Below are 19,860 nucleotides of genomic sequence, written 5' to 3'. Positions count from 1 at the left end.
GTGTCCACCCAGTCCAGCATACTGGCTCCAACAATAATCAGCACCAGATGCGTCAGAGGAAAGTTCATGAAAAACCCTACAGTAGGCAGTTATGGGATAACCTGCCCCCAGGGAAAAGTGTCCTCCTAAATCCTAGTAGGTAAAAGTCACCCCAAAGCTTTGCTTTATTTTTTAAAATGTACTATTAGAATTCTAGCTGCTCTTGTTGCCCAGAGAAACATCTAACCCTTTTCTGAATCCTGCTAAGTTCTTGGTCTCAACAGCATCATGTGGCAGTGAGTTCCACAGTCTGAATGTGCACTGACTGCAAGTTTTGAATTTGCCACCTTTCAGTTTCATCAGCTGTCCCCTGGTTCTTGTAGAATGGGGAGAGCTGGATGGAAGCAGAGGGAAGAGACGTTTCTGGAAATGCTGCCTGCTCCTGGGAAACGGGAGGAGAGGGCGAACTCGGGTATAGGTATAGACCCTTTGTGTGGATTTATTTAGTGTGGTGAGGTGCTTGGATACCAGTCTAGATAGATTCCTAAACACACCTTTGCTACCACATCTCTGAGCTAGTGTATGGACATGCCTACCCTGGGTGCTCATGTATACATGGCAGTTCTCAAAGCTATGGAAAAAGCTTTCAGCTCCTAACAGCTGGCTCATGCTGAAGGGAAATGCTGTTTCACTAACTGAGGTGCATGAGCCCCTCATATCCCACACCTCTAACTCTGCCCTTGGATAGTGTGATGTTTTTAATCTTGATGCAGCAGGATTTTTATTCCCAGGCACGGTGTTGGTGCTTGTTCATATCAGCAAAGTTTTTTTCCCTCTGATGCCAGGGATAAGAGGAAGCCTTTCCACTACCCTGATTGTCTCCTGAGGCTATTGGAATAGCAGCATGCCCTGTGCTCAGTTAAACACATACCCAGTGAAGACATTTCTCTGGGCCCTATCAAGATGCCCAGGAGCACGGTCTCCTTTCCACATGTGCATCTTACTCCCTTAGGCTAATAGCAGCCACAGACGTGCACTGAGGGGAGAATATGGCATGTGATCAGCCAGCAGAACCCTGGCCCTTAAACCACATCCAGCAAGCTCCTACCTGAGAGCACATGGGGTGATTTCGGGGACACTGAGGCCATGTTTGAAAGCACTTCAATAAATGATGACTAGAATGGGCTATTTAAAATAAACGTGGAGGGAAGCCTCGGGGAGGGGAGGGTGTTGTGTGAGCATGTGGGACTGGTGCCTGGTTGGGTGTGTGGAGATGAAGGCTAGGGTGTTTAGAAGTCTGGGCAAGTGGGTGTATAGATGAGTGTGGGTGTGTTAATGAGTGTGCGGTTATGCATGAGAGGGAAGGAGAGTGTGTGACTGTGGAGGCACACATGGGTGCTCGGAGCAGGGGGCGTACGAGTAGTGTGGGGGGTGCAAGTGGCTGAGGGTGTGAAGGCTGTCACGTCTATGCTGAGCATGTGTGTGAGACAGTGTGGGGCTAACTGGTGTGTGTGTTGTCACCCCAACGCCTTGCACCCTGTTTCTTGAACAAGTTCCCCAGCTTGGACAGGCCCGTAATGGGCGAGGCTCAGCGGGCGAAAGCACCAAATGGAAATGCTCTTTTAGGAAGCAGATCCTAACCGGGACTCGCTCCCTGCTTGAGACTTTGGTTCCGGGCCTGTCTTACTTGTAGGTGAGGTCCGTCTTCTCCCAGCGTCCTCCCGACAGGACGAACCGCTTCTGCCGGTTCCGCCCATTCTGGCCATCTGGCAGGGTGGGTAGGTCTGGCACACCGCAGCGGGGTGGATTCCAGCTTGCTGCTGGCCTGTCTGTGCCCCTGGAGAAGCCCTTGATGGGGACTCCAGTCTCCATGGTATTAACCGAGGAGGAAATCCAGGGATTCTGCTCCTTCCAGGCGTGGTGTTTCCGAGCCCCATCCTAGGCAAGAGACAAACAGAACTATGACCTGCGCAGATGGCAGGAGAAAGCATGGCATAGAGATAGCTACACAAACCTGTCCTCTTGCCAATGCCACAACAACCCTGCCACAGTGCTGTCCTGCTGCATTCCAGCCATTACACCGGAGACTCTCCTTCGGGTGAGGAGCCTCTGTACTTCCCACCACGCCGGGCAGCAAACCCACCCCGGTCTTGGTGCTCTCCCTCCACTGGGCTCTGCTGCTCTCCAGGCCGGGGCACACCTGCTGCAATGCCAGTAAGCCACAGCAGCTCCTGGTCTGTGTTCCCTTGGCAGCTGGTCAGCGTGAAATGCTTTGGGCAGAACCAGACCCTCAGAAAAAGAAGGGAATTGCTAGGCAGTAAATTCTCCCACCCACATCTTTTTCCCAATTGGCTGCTCATTGTTGTTAACCACAAGCACACAGTGCTCGGGAAATGGTTTAATTATGCACCTCGCTCTCCCAGTGGAAAGCAGGAGACTGGGCAGCTGAACACACGGATTCAGAGGGAGAATGGGGGGCCCACACTGGTCTCTCCTATCTCATTGTTCCCCCTTCAGCATTTTCCTGTTGTTTCTAGCATCTGCCGCTATCTATGGAACACGACTCCTAGCAGCCACTGCTCAGTGCACGAGCATTAGCTGTGGGATCCCCACACTGGTGACTGAAATGAAGTGCCCCTAACCTGTGTCCTATGGCAGGAGTTCTCATCCCCCTGGCTTCACAAGAGGTGTCAGGAGTCAGGGCCACCCTGCCCATCCCATATTGCTAAATGGGAGGGAGATGGTCCCAACTAGATGGGAGAGGAGCACCAGGAGCGTGTGGGTCCTGGCATGGGAAAAGTCATGAACCACTCTTGTGTGGGGATTATGATGATACTTAACATTTTATATAGTGTTTTTCCATCAGCAGCATTAGTGCCACCAATTAAACCAGCCCTCTCCCCGGAGAGCTAACTCAGCACTACAATTCTCCGTTTGACAGCAGGGTCAGCTGGGGTGCAGAGATGGTGCCTAAAAGTAAGTGACCCACATCCACAGCACAGCCAGTGGGAATTATATGGTGCTCAGCTGCTTTAGAAAATCAGCCTGCGTAATTCGGGTGCCCAAATGTGGACTCAGTTGCTTAATATTAGGCATCCACATTTGACAATGTTGGTCCAAGTGACGTGGCAGGGGGAAGTCAGTGTAAGAGCTGTGGATTCCTGCCTCCCAGCCCTACGTTCAGCCTATTTCACCACCTGTCTTAGTCACTGCACGGTCTGCTCCATCCCTGGCAGTCCTGCTGGGCTAGGACATGGCTAAGAATTTATAGTTGATGTACTTCCAGTAGGTTACAAAGCCCACTGGCGTCACGGGAGCATCCAGCAAACTCCTTCGCTGCTACGACTCGTGGATTCTTCCCTCCAGGGGCAAATACCTGGTATGGGAGATGTCCCTTGGGTCACGTTAGAAGCAAGACAGATGGGGCACGATGCTGAGGTGAGGGAAGCTCCCTTTATCCTGAAGGGATCAGGGTCCTTGGAGCCTCCAGGCTCCGCCCTGCTCATTTGTTTCCTTTACTTCTCTAGTTTCCTGTGACTTAAATGGGACCTCTCTGTGCCGACAGACTCACACAACCCCGCCTCTCGGGTGCCAGCAGACAGGCCAGCCCCCTGCATCACCCAGCCAGGGACCTTACGGTCAGCATGGCGCAATGCTGGCTGGTTTGCTACGGATGGAGCTGCAGTTTAATCCCAAGAACTGCCATCTCTCTGTTCCTGCACAATAGTTCCATTCATGTGGGCTGTAATGAAGTGTGAAGCCCTTGGCATTAATTCGGCTATCATGGCTAACATCTATATCACAGCACGGGGCCCTCCGGACGGGCAGCAGGGATGGACACAGGAACTTGGCAGGTCACAGGAAGGCACATGGTAAACTCGCCACTCATTGCTAGCATTATTCCACCAGCCCATCCTGCCCTGTCGCAGACAGCCAGACGCTCCTCTAGCTCGGCGGCGATCACCTCCTGTGGTCCTTGCCTGAGAAACCAGACACAGTCCTCACACTGAGCTACTCAATCTTACATCCCAAAGCGCTCTGCAGGCCACAGCAATCGCCCCATCCACCAGCTCTGGGAGGATGAACAGCATGTAGGCCCAACCACCAAGAACAAGTCAAGCTTTTAGATGGTTTAGGACAAAGAGGAGGCGGGGATGCAGGTGCGGCCTGTCCTGATCTGTCTCCTGGGCACTCCTCTCACACCAGTAGCTCACAAGAGCAGAGCCTTCCGGAATAAGAGGTACCCAGACTTTTACAGCAAGGCTGGTAACAAGATGAGCTGTCAGTGTATCGCTGTGCTGCTCACTGGGGATGCATGCTAAGGACTCTGAGGCTGAGTCCAGGGCAATCCCAGACTGACGGGGGTCTCTCCATCAGGCTGCACTAGCTAAAGGGGGCTCACCTCAGACACCAGGGCAGGACCTGCTATGCAGCAAGAACAGCTAGAGAAGGAGATGTCTGGATTCTGCAGACCCAGAAGGGACCTGCAAGGAGCATCCGCAGAACTGGTGCAAAGGACAAGTGCAAGGAAGCCAGTGAATTGCACAAGAGAGATGAGCCCTAGGTGGTGGGTGAGGAGTGGCCTCTGGCCTCAGGGCCCCTCGTGACTGCAGGACAGTTGGCAGAGTCGTGCATGTACAGTCCTGGGCTTGTTTGACTAAAGAGGGACCCACAAAGGAGTTTTACCTAACTGGGCTTGTGCCCTTCTGACATACAGAGAAGGCCTGGAATTTTTCCCACCTGCTTGTTTTTTTTTTTTTTATTAACCTGAGAAGTATTAGGATCATCCCCCCTGGTTTGCCCTGGCTTTGCTGGAGGAGCTGGTAGGTCTCCTGCTGGTGGGATCTTGTTAGCTCCACTGGTGCAAGTGCTGGTGGACATGGGTGGCAGATGGAGCCCCCCTTCAGAGAGGCTAGCAACCCCCACCTCACCCCTTCCTCATGAGGACCTCCCTGAGAAGCCCTGACACCCCTGCCCTGTGACTGGAAGAACCCCAGGCCAGCTGGGGCCCCCAAGCTCCCTTGCCCCCTCCCCATGGCTGAAGGAGCCCTGGGCTGGCTGGAGCCCCCAGCCATACCATGGCTCCCCTCCTGAGATCCCAAGCCACTCTGTGAGCTCTTCCAAAGAACTTGAGTTCCGCAGTTGTGGCCGCTGATTGCGGAGTTCGCAGGGAAGCTTTTGCTTATTATTATGCACCATACAGGATCCAGGGTGGCTGAGGGGGCAGTATGTGTTATTCAGCTTCCTGGGTTCATCAGTAATCCATCAGTAATGGAGTCCAGGGATATCATTGATGAACCCAGGAAGCTGAGTAGCACATACCGCCTCCTCAGTCGCCCCGGATCCTGCATGGTGCATAATAATAAGCAAAAGCTTCCCTGCAATCAGCGGCCGCAACTGCGCCAAGGGAGGTTTAGCCTGCCCTGGCCTATTATACCTGCTGCCTATGCTGGTGGAGGCGATCATCCTGCCCTGAGCTGGGTGGTGGTAGAAATACCTGTGCCCTGTCTACATTAATGGTCAGAAGATGCACATTGGTGCCGGTCCAGAGACGGAGGCGAGGCAGTTTGTTTCTCCCCTATTCTGGGGCTGATTTGGCTAAACCTGTGCCCGTTGCAATGGGCCACTGCAGCTATCCAGAGCTACTGGACCTCTGGGCTTGCCCCAGCCCTCCCAGCTCTGACCCCACCCCAACCTGTCCCCTGGGCACCTCTGCCAGGCCTCAGAGCACCCTGCACGGCTGAGCGAGGGAGGCCAGAAGAGCAGCACAGAGCTGGCTCTGCACACAGTATACAGGCCCTTCTGCTGGGCGAGTTTCTACCCATCCTGCGACTCCCTCTGCACCAGAACAGATGGTGCAGAGACATTTCACTGCCGCAGCCAATCTGTTCCATCACTGTCGCCATCGCTGGAGCTGCCCGAGTGTTAGCACAACCATAGGAAATTCCCTGGAAAGCACTGGCATTAGCCACAGCCAGACACGCAAAGCCACCCAGGGGCTGGCTGAGAGGCTGATGCCATTTGCCACGGAATTCTCTGGAGACTTTTCTAGCCAGAGATATGAACCTACTTGGCTGGACTCATCTCTCTGGTCACCAGAGACACATCCCTGGCCTGGAGCCTTTCAAGCTGAGAGAGGTGGCTCAGGAAGGATGGCCTGCTTGTAAATGTTGGATTCCACCCACTACTGCACTGAAACCATGTGCCAGGCAGTATGGGTTCAATCAGGCTCGCTCTGCGCCCTGGAGCAGGGATGGGGTAGAAGACCTGGCTGTTGGCTTCAGTGTCACCACAGCTCCTCTTCTGTAAACCGTGATCGCCCCTCCTGACCTGCAGCTCCATTAGGAGCGCACGCTGGGGCTGGAATGCTGCTCCCAAAGCCCTTCTTGGCGGCTTGGCTTTCGCTAAGAAAAGCATTAGCTACTTAGCGGTGCCAGTGGCTTCCCTCCCCCTCCCTGATCTGGAGGGGAGATAAAATTCCAGTGGACCAAAATGAAAAAAAGAGAAGCCATCCCCGCTGAGGAGCAAAGCTGCTCCTGGAGCCTGTGAAGGTGGAGCCTGGGACCACAGAAATCAGTACCGTCTGGGGACGGGAGTACCATGCATCGCTCTCAAGCAATGCCCGCCAGTGAGTGTCATGATCCTCCCTCCCCTGGGGCTGCTGGCAGCAGGAGGGATTGTGAGACCCTTACTCATGCCTGGGGGAGTGCCTTACTCCACCAATGGTCCCCCGGCTACCCATGGGGTATGCTGCTTCTCACTATCAGGGTGGCCCTATGAATCTGTCCTGCTCAGGACAAGGAGAGAGGATTTATGCAGCTAATTCTCACTGGCTTTTATACGACCTTCCAAACCCTCCCACGGAGCACAGACAAGAGCCCGCAAAGAAGGAGATATTCACTGCTTGGGATTTGTGAATGGATGTCTCCCAGCCAAAGGAACGAGGCAAAGGATTTGCAATATGGAGTTCGGGTGACTATCCAGCTGTATATCCCATACTGGTGAAAGCCCCGAATAAAAGCCCCAGGGACACTAATGAGTCAAGGTCTCTGCCTTCCATAGGTATTGCTCTTGCGGGGCAGGCTGCAATGAACACACACAGGGCTAAGCAGCACATTGGGAGGGTGGCCTCTGAAAAATGAACAGATTCCCAGCAGACAGTTAACTGTGAAACTCCAACCCGGAATGAGACAGGGAAAGGTCTGATCCCATGGGGGAGCAGACAGCCCCGCAAGGAACAGACTGCCTGCTCCGGTCTCCCAGGCTTTGCACCGACATCATCACGTGCACACTGGCCCATTGCAGAACATGACAGACATCACATGAGGCCACATGGAAAACAGCCAGGCTCCCCAGTCAGTGTCCCATCCACATTCATGAGATACAGTGGACCCTTAACCTCTCCAGTTAGGGGCAGGGCAATTGTCCCGGAGCTGGCATGTAGCAGTCAAATGCCATGTCTGGAAGGAGGTGGCAAACAGGGCAGCCCAGTCACAGAAACCCAGGAGCAGCAGCAAAGCAGGACATTTTCTGTCAACAAAAAAAATTAACAATGAGGCTGCTGGTGTGCAAAGCCCATTGCCCGTCCTGCTTGACCAACACCCTCTCATTGGTGTCTTGTCTTCTACTTAGGGGCAGTGTTCATTGCTTTGTTCTGCGTTTGTACAGCACCTTGCACAATGGACCCTGGGCCATGACAGAGGTACCCAGGTGCCACAACAACACAGATACCACATTGACATCCTTGTTCCCAGCCAGCGGGGAGGGGCTAACTATGCTGCAGTCCTGGCTTAGAGCAGTTTAACTTTGGATATGACTCCTACTGGGGGCGCTACAGCCAGCCCTGCAGGGGAACAGCCTCAGCTGGGTTCTCCCATCACTTACATTTGTGATCCCACCTTAGAGGTGGAAAACCCAGTGACTTGCCCTTCTCTAAGGAATCTGAGAGCTCTCCTGCTGCCCGACCTCTCTACAGGCCTTTCTGACATACTTCACCTCCTGGCATGGACAACCCTGACAGTTAGGAAGCTTTTCTTAATGTCTAACCTAAATCTCCCTGACTGCAATTTAAGCCCATTGCTTCATGTCCTGTCCTCAGTGGTTAAGGAGAACAATTTATCTCCCTCCTCTTGATAACCTTTTAGGTACTTGAAGATGTTATCATGTCAGTCTTCTCTTCTCCAGACCAAACAAACCCAACTGGTTTTCAATCTTCCCTCATAGGTCATGTTTTTTAGACCTTTAATCATTTTTGGTGTTCTCCTCAGGACTTTCTCCAATTTATCCACATCTTTCCTTAAGTCCAGCACTCAGAACTGGACACAATACTCTAGCTGAGGCCGTATCCATGCGGAGCATATTGGAAGAATTACTTCTCATGTCTTGCTCACAGTACTTCTGATAATACATCCCAGAATGACGTTTGCTTTTTTTGCAACAGTGTTACATTGTTGACTCCTATTTAGTTTATGATCCACTATAACCCCCACATCTTTTTCTGCAGTTCTCTTTCCTAGGAAGTGTGGTTGTAGCCATGGTTGGTTCCAGGATATTAGGTGGGTGAGGTAATCTTTTATTGAATCAACTTCTGTTGGTGAAAGACATAAGTATTCAAGCTCCACTGCTACAATGATCAACACCACCCCCCCAACCACATCTTTCACAATCCAGGGGTCCTGCACAAGCCTATCAACATGTGGTGTACCTTGTCCAGTGCACTAAATGTCCCAATAGCACTATGTAGGTGAAACCAGACAATCACTGCACTCGCCAATGAACTCACACAGGAAAACTATGAAAAACAAACCACCACCTCACGCGTAGGTGAACATTTTTCACAAAGCGATCACTCTATCTCCGACCCATCAGGCCGCATCCTCGCAGGGAACCTGCACAGCACTTCTAAAGAAAAACCCGGGAGCTTGAATTCATAACTTCGCTAGACACTAAAAATCATGGACTGACTAGAGACACTGGAGTTATGTCTTATTACAACAATCGATAACCCACTAACAACCTCCCGCATCTGCTTCTCCCCCTCCTTTCTTCCCTAGGACTGGAGGGGTGTTAACAGGCCACACCACCTTGAAAGGTCCCTTGAAAGATGTGTTAACTACTTGGACTAAAAAAAATCTGTTCCATCTTGTATTTAGCTGTGACACTCGGCATAAATATCCCAGACCTGAAGAGCTCTGTATAAGCTTGAACACTTGTCTCCCCCGAGTGTCCTCTGGCCCAGATTTGCTTCCAGGTAGGAGCAGAGAATCCCTGTCTCTCCCCTGCAGCTCCATGCTACCTCCCTGCAGCAACTGCTGCCGCAGGGTCCTAGTGCCCCCATGCGGTCCGGCAGACCTGAACTCCCAACATTCTCAGGACACATGCCGATCTTTAGTGGCCATTGCTTGACATCCAGCACCTCCGTCCTCTTTTAACCTGTGAGTCCCTCTCTGGATTGGAACTGGACTGGAACCAAAGACCATTTTGGAAGCAACATTACCAGCCCAAGCAGTCAAAAACCATGAGTTAGACCCCCCCTAAAAATCACAGGCTCTACCGCCGCTGCTTCATTCATTCTTTGGCGGCAATTCGGCAGCAGACCCTTCCCTCCGAGAGAGACTGAGGGACCTGCCGCCGAATTGCCACTGAAGAGCCGGCCCTGGGGGAGGGCGTAACTTTATATTCTTGCCTCGGGCGCAAAAATACCTAGTTACGGCTCTGCTGGTTGGTCTATATTTCCCTGGATTGTCCTCATTTCTGTTTATAAGCCAGTAATATATTTGCCCTTTTCTAGTGCTTTTGTGTCACAGTGCTCATCGAAGTACCTGTGTGGAGCATGCAGAGCTCAGCCCTCTGGGATAACCAGTTCAAAGCAATTCCCTCTGTCATGTCACTCCTCATCTTATGGGCTTCGTCGTGGCACAGATGCTGCTCAGTAGCCACAAGAGATTTGTAGTTCACTGATCCCTTCCCATCGGGCCAGGCCACCTGCTCTCCTACAATGGAGAGGCACTGCGAGAGTCTGGAATCAGAATTACAGCCACCCTCAGAGAGCTTCCTGTGACACTGCCCTGCAAACCATTACAGCAGCTCAGGCCTTTCCTGCCGCTCCTTTCCCTGTAGGAGTGGGCACAGTCTCATTCTCAACCAGCCCCCTTCTCTCCCTCCAAGCCGTCTATGCTGTCACAGTGTTTGATGCTTCCTTGACTGATCCCATGGATACTCTGGCCACTCGAAGGGTGAACCTTCACAGGCGAATCATCATCCTTTAGGACCATCAAATAGTCTGCACACAAAGGCACTGTACTTCTGCACACATCCTCCTCCTTCCTCTCTCAATTCCACCCTCAGGGGAGGTGAAAGATCCCCGTGTCTTTACACACGCAAGTAAAGCTATTCCCTGCCACACTGTAGGTTCAGAAATTGCTGCCATCTGTGCTCAGGTTCTTGCTTCTGTAGTTCTGCTCCAGGACAGCCGCCTCCCTGTCATTTCTGGGGTGTGCGTACCTCTTCTTGCTCCCCAAGATGAGCGGCAGCACCTGCTTTGATTCAAAAGACCACCACTCTTATTTGGCAGCACTGATCACCTTCGCCCGCTGTGTTTAGCAAGCCCATCCTTTAACCCAGAGCGGATTTGGGTTCCAAGTGCTGCTGGAGCTGCTGTTTAGCAGTAAAGTTCTGCTTTCTCAGAGGGAGCCAGTTCCACACTGAATCAGGGCATCTCAAACACTAGGCATGTTCCAGAGTCTGTGCTTGCCAATGCTAATGCTACCAGAGAATCGTAGCCATTTCATGACTGGAAGGGACCATTATTCTGTGATGTAGGCCAGCCCCTGCCTGTTTTGTGTATACAGCACCCTGGTATCTCTGCCCAGTGGGACCTGTTGGGCGCTGATGTAAACAGTTGCACAAAGAAAGGCAGCACAAGATATTTTATTGATCTTACAAAACCCATAACGGTGCATATACTTGAATGCCATCCTCTGTCACCGAATCTATTAGCTATTTACATATGCACAGACACAGAGCACTCTCATCACAGGACCAGCCCACGTCCTCTGGCACGCTGGGCTGCATCCTGATCAGCATGAAGAGAAAGCCATCAGGAATGTGAAGTCAGATGGGCTAAGGCAGGGGAGGATACAGGAACAGAGCTCCCTGTACACACAAACCAAGGCCCTTCTCCTGCCATGCACCTTAGGAATCTCAAGTGCAATCTCCCTGCGACCAGACTCTGTTTTCCGTTTATCTGGTGGTGGTTGTTGTTGGCAACAAAGAAAGAAAATGTTTATTTTTCCTAAGCAACAGGAAACATGAAACACTGAGAACTGCAAATGTTTATGCCCACAGAGCCAGTGAGGGCCTAAGCTGATGCAAAGAGGGAGGGCGAATTAATAAACTCTTCAGGCTTATTTTCATTAGCAGCCGTTTTAGTTAGGTGATAGTTCAAGGCTTTGGTCCATCAGTGGCACCATTCCTGAGCAGGCAACACAGCGAAAGCCTAGACAACCAGAGGAAAGAGTACTCACCAGGTACAAGGAGCCCTGTCTGGACAAAGATCTCACGAGCCCCTAGTCTGATGAGACAGGAATCTCCTGAAAACCAAGAAACCCACCCTGGGACTTCATGAAGTCCAGTCACAATAGGGTTGTTTTCTGTGCATATGTAAGGTCAAAACTAAAACGAAGCATCAGCTATCAGCACATGCTGGGGACTGGGACCCACTGACCTATGGGGCCACATGTGCAGGGACCCCCTCCCTCACTTATAAGGGGCATGTGCCAGCCTGGACCAGGGATTGACACCCCCCTCCCGCAATCTATAAGGGGCAAGCACCAGTTGGGCCAGGGACCAGCACCCCTTATTTATGGGGAGGATGTGCCTGCCCAGGCCAGGGACTGGGATTCCCCCATCTACAGGAGCAGACCCACTTGGGCCAGGGACCCCTGTGCATATGCTGAGAGACACCCTCAACTCTCTGGTCCACTGGAGAGCCTCAGACTCCTGGGAGGATGGAATGAAAAGAGTTGCATCTGTGCAGGCTCAAGAGTTCTATAAATATGCAGTGATTTCAGAGCATCTTCCTAACAGACACAGGTCTCTATTTTATTCTTGCATCGTGGCCTTTTCCATACAGAAACTCCATGAAGCGCAGCAAGGATGTCGTACGGCTGAGCTGAGTAACAATATGTATACACACACACACCACACACACTTTCAGCCAGCACTCTGGGGTAAGTAATAGACCAGCCCCAGAACCTCTGCCCACAGCAACAATCTGAGAACTCCACAGGCTCTGTCCAAGCTTGATTATTCTCTCACTTATTCTTGACAGAGCAAAGCCCTGTGATGGGTTCTCCAGGGAATCCACCATTTGTCCTCCCTAGACACCACCTGCTCTATCTGTTCCTCAGTGGCCTAAGCAGTTAGGGATGTCTGCCGCACTTTGAATACACTTAGAACAGAACTTCGGCCTCAGTCTTTCCTCTAAAGTTGAGCCAAACCCAAAGTGATGCTTTTCTAAAGGTTGCAAGTGCTCAGGTGACTTTCATTTCTATGTGCCTTCTGCTTCCTGGTTTAAGCCACACTCACAACCCAAATACCCAGATCTCACAAGAACAACCATTCTCGCTGTCCTGGCTGGATGGGATAGAACCTGAATCTAAGAGAAAACTTGTTCTTGTGAAGTTTCCGGTCTAGTTCATAGACCAATGAGGCTTGAATAAGCCGATAAGATTTGGATACCATTCTTCGGAGAATCCTCCACCCCTGACAGCATTGTCAAAGAAAGCCAGCCACTCTCCTTATGCCACTTCTCTTATGGGGAGAAGAGGGTCCCTGGGGGATGGTGAGGAATCTCTTCTGACCCCAGCTGACAACATGTTCCTGCCCAGAAGCATGAGGCTTAATAGTCTTTGCTGTTATTTTTATCCTGCCCAGTAGGACAGCAGATGTGACTCAGAGCATGGGGCACAGCACCTGGATACACTAATTTCCTTTTGCTCCTACTCTCCCTTCCTGTCCACTTCGCGAGAGCCCAGGTGCTAAGAAAAAGCCTTCAAGAACTACAGTTTGCTGGTGTGTGCGTGTGCGTCTCTGTGAGGGGGAAGGTGGACACTGCCAAAGCATGCACAAACCCTGCAGTAAATGTTTACATGTGCTCTTGATTCCCTGCTGAAGTGAAGGATAAACATGTCTAAATTATCCTGAATGCTCATTTCAATATTTAAAGAGTAGAAACAAACAGCATAGATCAACCTCTTTTGTAAACTTTCTCTGCATGGGGAGAGAGGAGCCTGCATGGGCCAAGCTACTCCTCCTAAATTCTCCCCTATCTGCTCCTGGCCCAGATATCTGCATGTCATGCGGCTATAAGGAAGCACAGTGCATTCCAGGTAGGACTGCTGGCTCTGGAGAGGCGCGAGTTCCAGGAAATAACATATGGCCAGATTACACCAGCCAACCAGGCATGAGGCCACCAGTTTTCCCCAAGGCTAGTTTCTCAGTGAACTGCATTGATGTTAAGTTCCCAGAGGGGGCCTAAGCCAGGCCATCTCTGGGTGTTTCATTTGGTCAGGGTGTGCACTGCCCTGAGAATTTGAGATTTTAGTTCTGGGGATTTTAAAAGAACCACTGCAGATAGCTTGACTTTTGCTCTAATTCTGGCCTTCCTCAGGCACTAACATAAAAACTGAGCCCTCCTGACCAAAGCTCTGAGAGCCCCAAGACGTCTAAATTTCCCCCACCTAGTTTTACCTTGTAACAAACCTTAGCCCTTGAGCACCCCAGCAGTAAGTGTTGGTGTATCAAAAGCTATCAAACCTCATGCTTCAGGACTAAAACTGACCTGCTGAGGTCAGGAAGAAATCCATCACTCCCTCCTCCACCATGGCATGGTATGTTTTTGTACACTGTCTGTCTCTGTGCAGTGAAGGGTTTTTGTCCTCCATTAAGAGGTCAATCCAGAAATCCCAGGTAACCCTGTCTTAATTTAATAACCAGGCGGCATCCAATTAAATTAAATAGCAACAAGATTAAACGGACACCAATTTAAAGATATCACATTTTTCTGAAATTCTAGACCTAGTTACACCTTCAATGACTGAAAGAAGTTAGTGGCAGAAAGAAGTGTCTACAGTTTCAGCTTCTTTACTTGGTATATTTGAGAGTACCTCCTGTACAGTTAGTGTTACTGTTTGCACTGCATAGTTAGTTTCTCGCTTGCTGGAAAGATCCTTATAAACACTGGCAAGAGAGCAGAAAATCCTTGTGGAAAGGGACCACACTATTGGGTACTGATGGGGTGCTCCATTAGAAAATTATTTTAAAAAAATCAGATGATTAAAAAGACCGAATTGCCCGTGTCCCTTTAGAAACCATGGAAGTTAGTTTATTTTTGCGTGACACACCATTAACACAGCCAGTGGGTGGAACGTTCTGCCATAAGAAGCTCTTGAACCAAATGCTTATTAGGATGCCAGAAAGGTATAGCTATTGGTTAGGAATAATGTGGATACCATCCAGCATTACTCTTGCTATATCAGTGTAGTCAGCAGTCATGATTCAGGAGAATATAAATCAACAGCTGGCTGCCTGGGATTAAGGAGAAGCTTTTCTCACAGCCAGGTGGACTGCACTTATTCCCTTATGGGAGTTATACCATCCTCTGAAGCATCTAGTATCGGACACTGAACAAGACGGACCACTGGCCTGATTTGGTATGGAATTTCTGTCTTACCCAGGCACTGTGCCAGCTCTCTTTCCCTCCCTGCTGTGCTCTAGGCATGCTAGCCAGTTTGCATATGCCTCAGCAACCTTTGCACTCCCTTGGCAGCAGCGAGTGAGGGTCATAGGTATAAGAGAGTGTATGGGGGGCACTAGTCTCAGGGGGACCAAGTTATATGGGGACCTTAATTTACACAGTACACTTTAAATCTAGGGCTAGCACTGCCATCCTACACAGAATCCAGCATGGACCCCTGTTGGCCTCAGGACCCAAATTAGCTGCACTGTTGGTCCATTCGAGAATGGTAATTCCTTTGTTTCTTTATATTAGGATGCCATGGGGTGGCTCAGGGCCTATCCCCCTCCCCCCATACCAGTTCATGTCTCTGCAGGAAGGAGCAAGGCTCCAGATTTGTAAATTACTAACTCTGGCTTATTGGCAGAGCTACAGATCAACCAGTTGCTAAATGTAGTTGAAGCCCTAACACAGCTGGGGGTGTGCAAAGAAATGCATCTCCATTCAGCATGTGCTCTGCCTTACTGTCCATGGAGGCACAGCTGGGACGAGTTCAATGACATTTTGTTTTGAATAATAAAAGTGCTTCCTAGGCCAAGAATGTTTAAGCCAAGCTTCAGCCCCCAAGCAGATTTAACAGCCAAGTTATAAACCTCTCAGATGACAGAGCTTGGTAATAAAACCATCAACAGGACCTGCGCTAACACCCAGTGGTGCTACCGGGCATTGCTCTGTCACCAATTTATGCACCAGAAAAACACGTGCATATAATAACCCAATTACACACACACAGCCCCAGTGCAGGCAGGACTCTGTCCACTCCAGTCCCCAAAACTTCTCCCCCACGCCAGCATCAGCACCTCCAATAGCTAACGGCCCCATCCCAGGTGCCAGGTTTTGGCAGGCGCATCCGTGAAGGACAGCCCTGCTGCTTCCCCCCCCCCCCCCCCGCTTGCAGGTTTTATTCATCTATTTAGTTTTTGTATCCCCCAACAGTTCTCGCTTTCATCTGGAACTGCCATCGCAGCATGTGGGATGCATTCTTACCAGGCAATGAATGCAAGCGTACCTTTAAGGAGAAGAAGGGGAAGATCCCTTGTCATCTTCTAAATAGTAATTACAGTCATCTCCCACCCACCCCACAAAAGAGGCCACATTTTAAAACTACACCCCGACAAGCAAAAAGCCTGCATGCAGATTTTACTGCCCTGCAACAAAGCAGGAGGCAGCTGACATCACAGAAAACTGCCAGCTCTAAAACAAACATGCATCTGCTGCTGGGGGAACAACTGGTGGAGCTTCACCGGGAGGGTGGGCAAGGCAGGGGGGAGGGGAGAAAGAAAGAGGGGGGTGGGATTGTTTCCCCTGCAGAACAACAACAACAAGAAGTTTCTTTTTTGGAGCAGGGAGGGGTCTGCCAAGGAAATGCCCCAATGGGCAGCAGCTGCTGATTCCTAAAGAAAGGAACTGCACAAAAAATACCCCTTCCCGTGTTTATATGGGAATCTGAAGGGGCGCAGAGCGCCACACAATAGCAGCAAAGCAAACCCATGCAGCCGGAGGGGCTGTGACATTCCTCCTCCAGCCCGGCACGCACTGGGCAGCTCGTCGGGATGAAAACAAGTCGAGGGGCGCAGTCGCCCTGGGAAGCGGGGTGAGGGGTACCCGAGTGGGGGCTCCGGCAGCTGTCTGTGCAGCCCCCCCGCACAGCCAGAGGGGAGGGCAGAGGCGGCGTTTGAAATGCAGGAAGGGGCGAGCTGTGCTGGCGCCCCAGGGCGCAGGGGAAGCCGCGTGGAGCCACGGCTGGCCCGGGCCGGAGTGGTCAGTGCAGAGATCTCGGGGCGCAGGGAGCCCCGCGCCCTTGTACTCACCAGGGGTTTGTGCCGGCGGGGCCCCCGCGCTGCGGGCAGTGCCTGGCCCCCCAGCAGCCAGGGCAGGAGGAAGGCAGCGAGCAGGGCGGAAAGCGGCGCCCGAGTCATCCCGGTCGCTGCTGGGACGAACGCAGGTTGCGGGCGGGCGGGCGGGAGCCGGAGCCGGAGCCGGAGCGGAGCTAGCCGGGGCCGGGCGCTGCCTGGCGCAGACATGGGGCCGGGGATGTCCCGCAGCCCCTTTTATACGCGCTCCTGCCTTTTGTTCGCCCTCTTCGGATGACACGTTTGTGGGCCGCCGAAGTGACACATCCCGGCGGCACCACGTGGGGCGGCGGGGGGCGGAATCCCGGGAGCCCGGCTGGAGCCAGGGCAAGGGCGGCGTTAACTCCCCCCGCGCAGGGGCGAGGCAGCTTCCCCTCCTGCCCCCCCGGCCACAGCGTTACACCGGTGGGGGGGACCCCGCTGGCTGAGCAGGAAGGAAATCAGCCCTGCCTGGGCAAAGCGCCCAACGCCACCCCCAGAGTGCTGCTATGGGGCATGTTCACCCCACGAAGGACCCCCCCATCGCTCTGCAGCAGCTGAATGGAGGTTGTGTCCGTAGGGGGGAATCCTGACTCTCTTGAAGTCAATGGAAGTTGCAGCACTGGGGAAAGGATTTAAGTATCTTGGGGGCCCCAATCCCTCAGGGCCCCTCAGTCCATACAGAACCACTGATATCCACAGGCCGCCCCCTGGGCAGGCACAGGATCTGCCCAGCCGTTGTGATTTGCAGGATCGGGGCCATGACGGGATCAGTCCCGACTGGGTGACCCACACCATCCCTGCAGTGCCAGACTGGTCCCTACAATGCATTTGCTAATGTTTCCTTTGAAACAGGGCTCCAGCCACTTCCCCTGGGACACACTCATTCATCCCTTCCAGGCCAGTAGATCTCATGATTGTTATGATCCCATTGCACTGGATGTGGTACAAACAACACAAAGGCAGCACCTGCCCCAGAGACCTCAGAGTCAGTTTACATTCACCTTTTGTTACTATCATCCTTTAGCCCTGATTATACCCCCTAATGTGCCACCTCTAACAATCCCTCTGCCTCCAGGACCTCCATGGATGTGTGATCTGTTACCTCTTGCAGTAGGCCAGTGGGGTTCTGTGTGGATATCAGGGGCTGCACATGTGGAAAGGCTTGTAGGACTGAGGCCTAAGCCAAGCTGAACATATTTAATTCCTTACATCTTCCCTCATCAGTCAATCAATCAATCGGTCCTCCCAGGCCCTGATCACCGGGGTTGTTTTTCTCTAAACTCCCTCCAGTTTGCCTGTAGCCTTTTTGATCATTTGCCCAAAACGAAGTGCAGCATTCCAGGTGCAGTCGCACCAGAGTTGTTTAGAAAGCCACCCCCCCTTGTCTGCATCCTGCAATGTCTGCATATGGAGCTCAGGATTTCATAGGCCCTTTGAGCTGCCACGTTCCACGGCAAATTCATATCTAATGGTCCCCTGGCTCACCTCTTGGTCTTCCTCCCCTGCTTCCAGCTTCCTGCCTCCTGCGTGTCTGATGTGGATAACTTTTCCCAAACATATTAGCTTGTGTTTTACCAAGGAAAATATCCCTGTGTTATTTTCTGTCCATGTCTGTTAACTTCTCTTGGTCCCTTTGTCTTATTTCTCTCTCCTCATGGGTCTCTGCAACCACACCCAATGTATATTCATCTGGGAAGTTCATTAGCACGCTGTTTATTCCCTCTTCGGGATCATCAGTGAAGATGTTAAGTAGAACCAGACCTATGCATGGTATCCTAACTGACACCTCGCCAGTTCTACTGTAGCCAGTGCCGTACATTTGCAGCGTTATATTCCCATGCATTCTTGAAGGTTGCTGTTGATGCGCCTTGAGGGAGTAGGATGGGCAAACTGCAAACTCAACAAATTAGCACTATAAATGGAATTAGCTTTTGTTGACAGTTCTTTTGCCAGTTTTCAGTCCACATCATGGTGGCACAGTAATAGACAATTAGAAGTAATGTGGAGAGTAGGGGTTTGTGAGGCATTCTATCAATTACTTTACTAATGCATTTTCTTTTCATCCACTCATATTGTGGTGCAGTCAAAATGGAGCAAGATTTTCTCAGAGCAGGGTCAGATATGGGGGTAAAAAGACCTCGGTCCTGTCTATGCTACAGCTCCCACTATTGGTCCAGGTCCACATTTTACCAGTGTAGATGCAGACTTAGTATATCCAGGGGTTCTCAAACTGGGGGTCATGATCCCTCAGGGGGTCACAAGGTTATTACATAGGGGGTTGCGAGCAGGGCTGCCTGGGGGGGGGCAAATGGGGCAATTTGCCCCAGGCCCCCACAAGAATATAATATTCTATAGTTTTGCAACTTTTTTTTTTATGGAAAGGACCCCTGAAATTGCTTTGCCCCAGGCCCCCTGAATCCTCTGGGTGGCCCTGGTTGCGAGCTGTAAGCCTCCACCCCAAACTCCGCTTTGCTGCCAGCATTGATAATAGTGTTACATAGATAAAAAGTGTTTTGTAATGTATAAGGGGGGATCACACTCAGAGGCTTGCTGTGTGAAAGGGGTCACTAGTACAAAAGTTTGAGAACCACTGATATAGGCTATAAGGCATGATCTAGCCTCCAAGTGTGAGAGAGAATGGATTAGATGATCCTAGTCCTAGTGGGATTTTCCATCTCCAATGTCTATGAGAACGAGTCACACAGGATAAGCCCTTTAGGGCCTTGATTCAGCATGTGCCTAGCTTGAAACATATGGGCAGCCATGCTGAGTTTAATTGAAGTCACTGGGACAACTCACATGCTTAAAGTCAGACATGTGCATTAGTACCCTGCAGAATCAGGGCCTGGACGGGGGATTCTGCAAAGAGCAGCAGTGAAATGGTTAATGTTTCCTGACATGGTTAGAGCACGTTCCATTTTGTAGTGTAGACAAGATCTCATCCATGTCCCCAAGCCAAATATGTAACATGTTGGGATTAATGATATTGTATATCAAAATGTAAACGATTACTTGTTAACTGCTGCTATTTGTTATCAGCTGTTCTCTCAGTTCTTCATTGACATCCAAAATACTCCAATTTTCTGTTTAAAGAATTGTTCTACTTCCCTGCTTCCCCCCTCCCAGACTAGCTAGTGCAGCAGTAAGAAGCATGAAGGGGAGAGAAGTTCTTTCCAACAGAGTGTCCCTCTCTCAAGAGCGCATTTCACTCTCTTAGCTGGGGCCCGTGAGGAATTGGCCTTGGCTATT

The 19,860-nt window shown here is 51.2% G+C and overlaps 1 protein-coding gene across 2 annotated transcripts in view; it reads right to left on the bottom strand.

Annotated features, from left to right (window-relative positions):
* Positions 1 to 16,755, bottom strand: part of MMP11 (matrix metallopeptidase 11) — a 33,963-nt gene extending 17,208 nt beyond the window's left edge. For both annotated transcript variants that reach the window (XM_030583242.1, XM_030583244.1), the window contains exons 1-2: positions 16,588 to 16,755; positions 1,667 to 1,917 (exon numbers count right to left, since the gene is read on the bottom strand). In XM_030583242.1, coding sequence (XP_030439102.1) covers positions 1,667 to 1,917; positions 16,588 to 16,695 — 359 coding nt within the window. In that variant the 5' untranslated portion in view covers positions 16,696 to 16,755. The remainder of the gene's footprint in view (positions 1 to 1,666; positions 1,918 to 16,587) is intronic.
* Positions 16,756 to 19,860: the final 3,105 nt, after the last annotated feature.

Source organism: Gopherus evgoodei, chromosome 13 (assembly GCF_007399415.2).
Source record: "Gopherus evgoodei ecotype Sinaloan lineage chromosome 13, rGopEvg1_v1.p, whole genome shotgun sequence".
NCBI classification, from domain to species: Eukaryota; Metazoa; Chordata; order Testudines; family Testudinidae; genus Gopherus; species Gopherus evgoodei.
The sequence above is the reverse complement of the archived record's forward strand: the minus strand, read 5'-3'. Positions and strand labels throughout refer to the sequence as shown.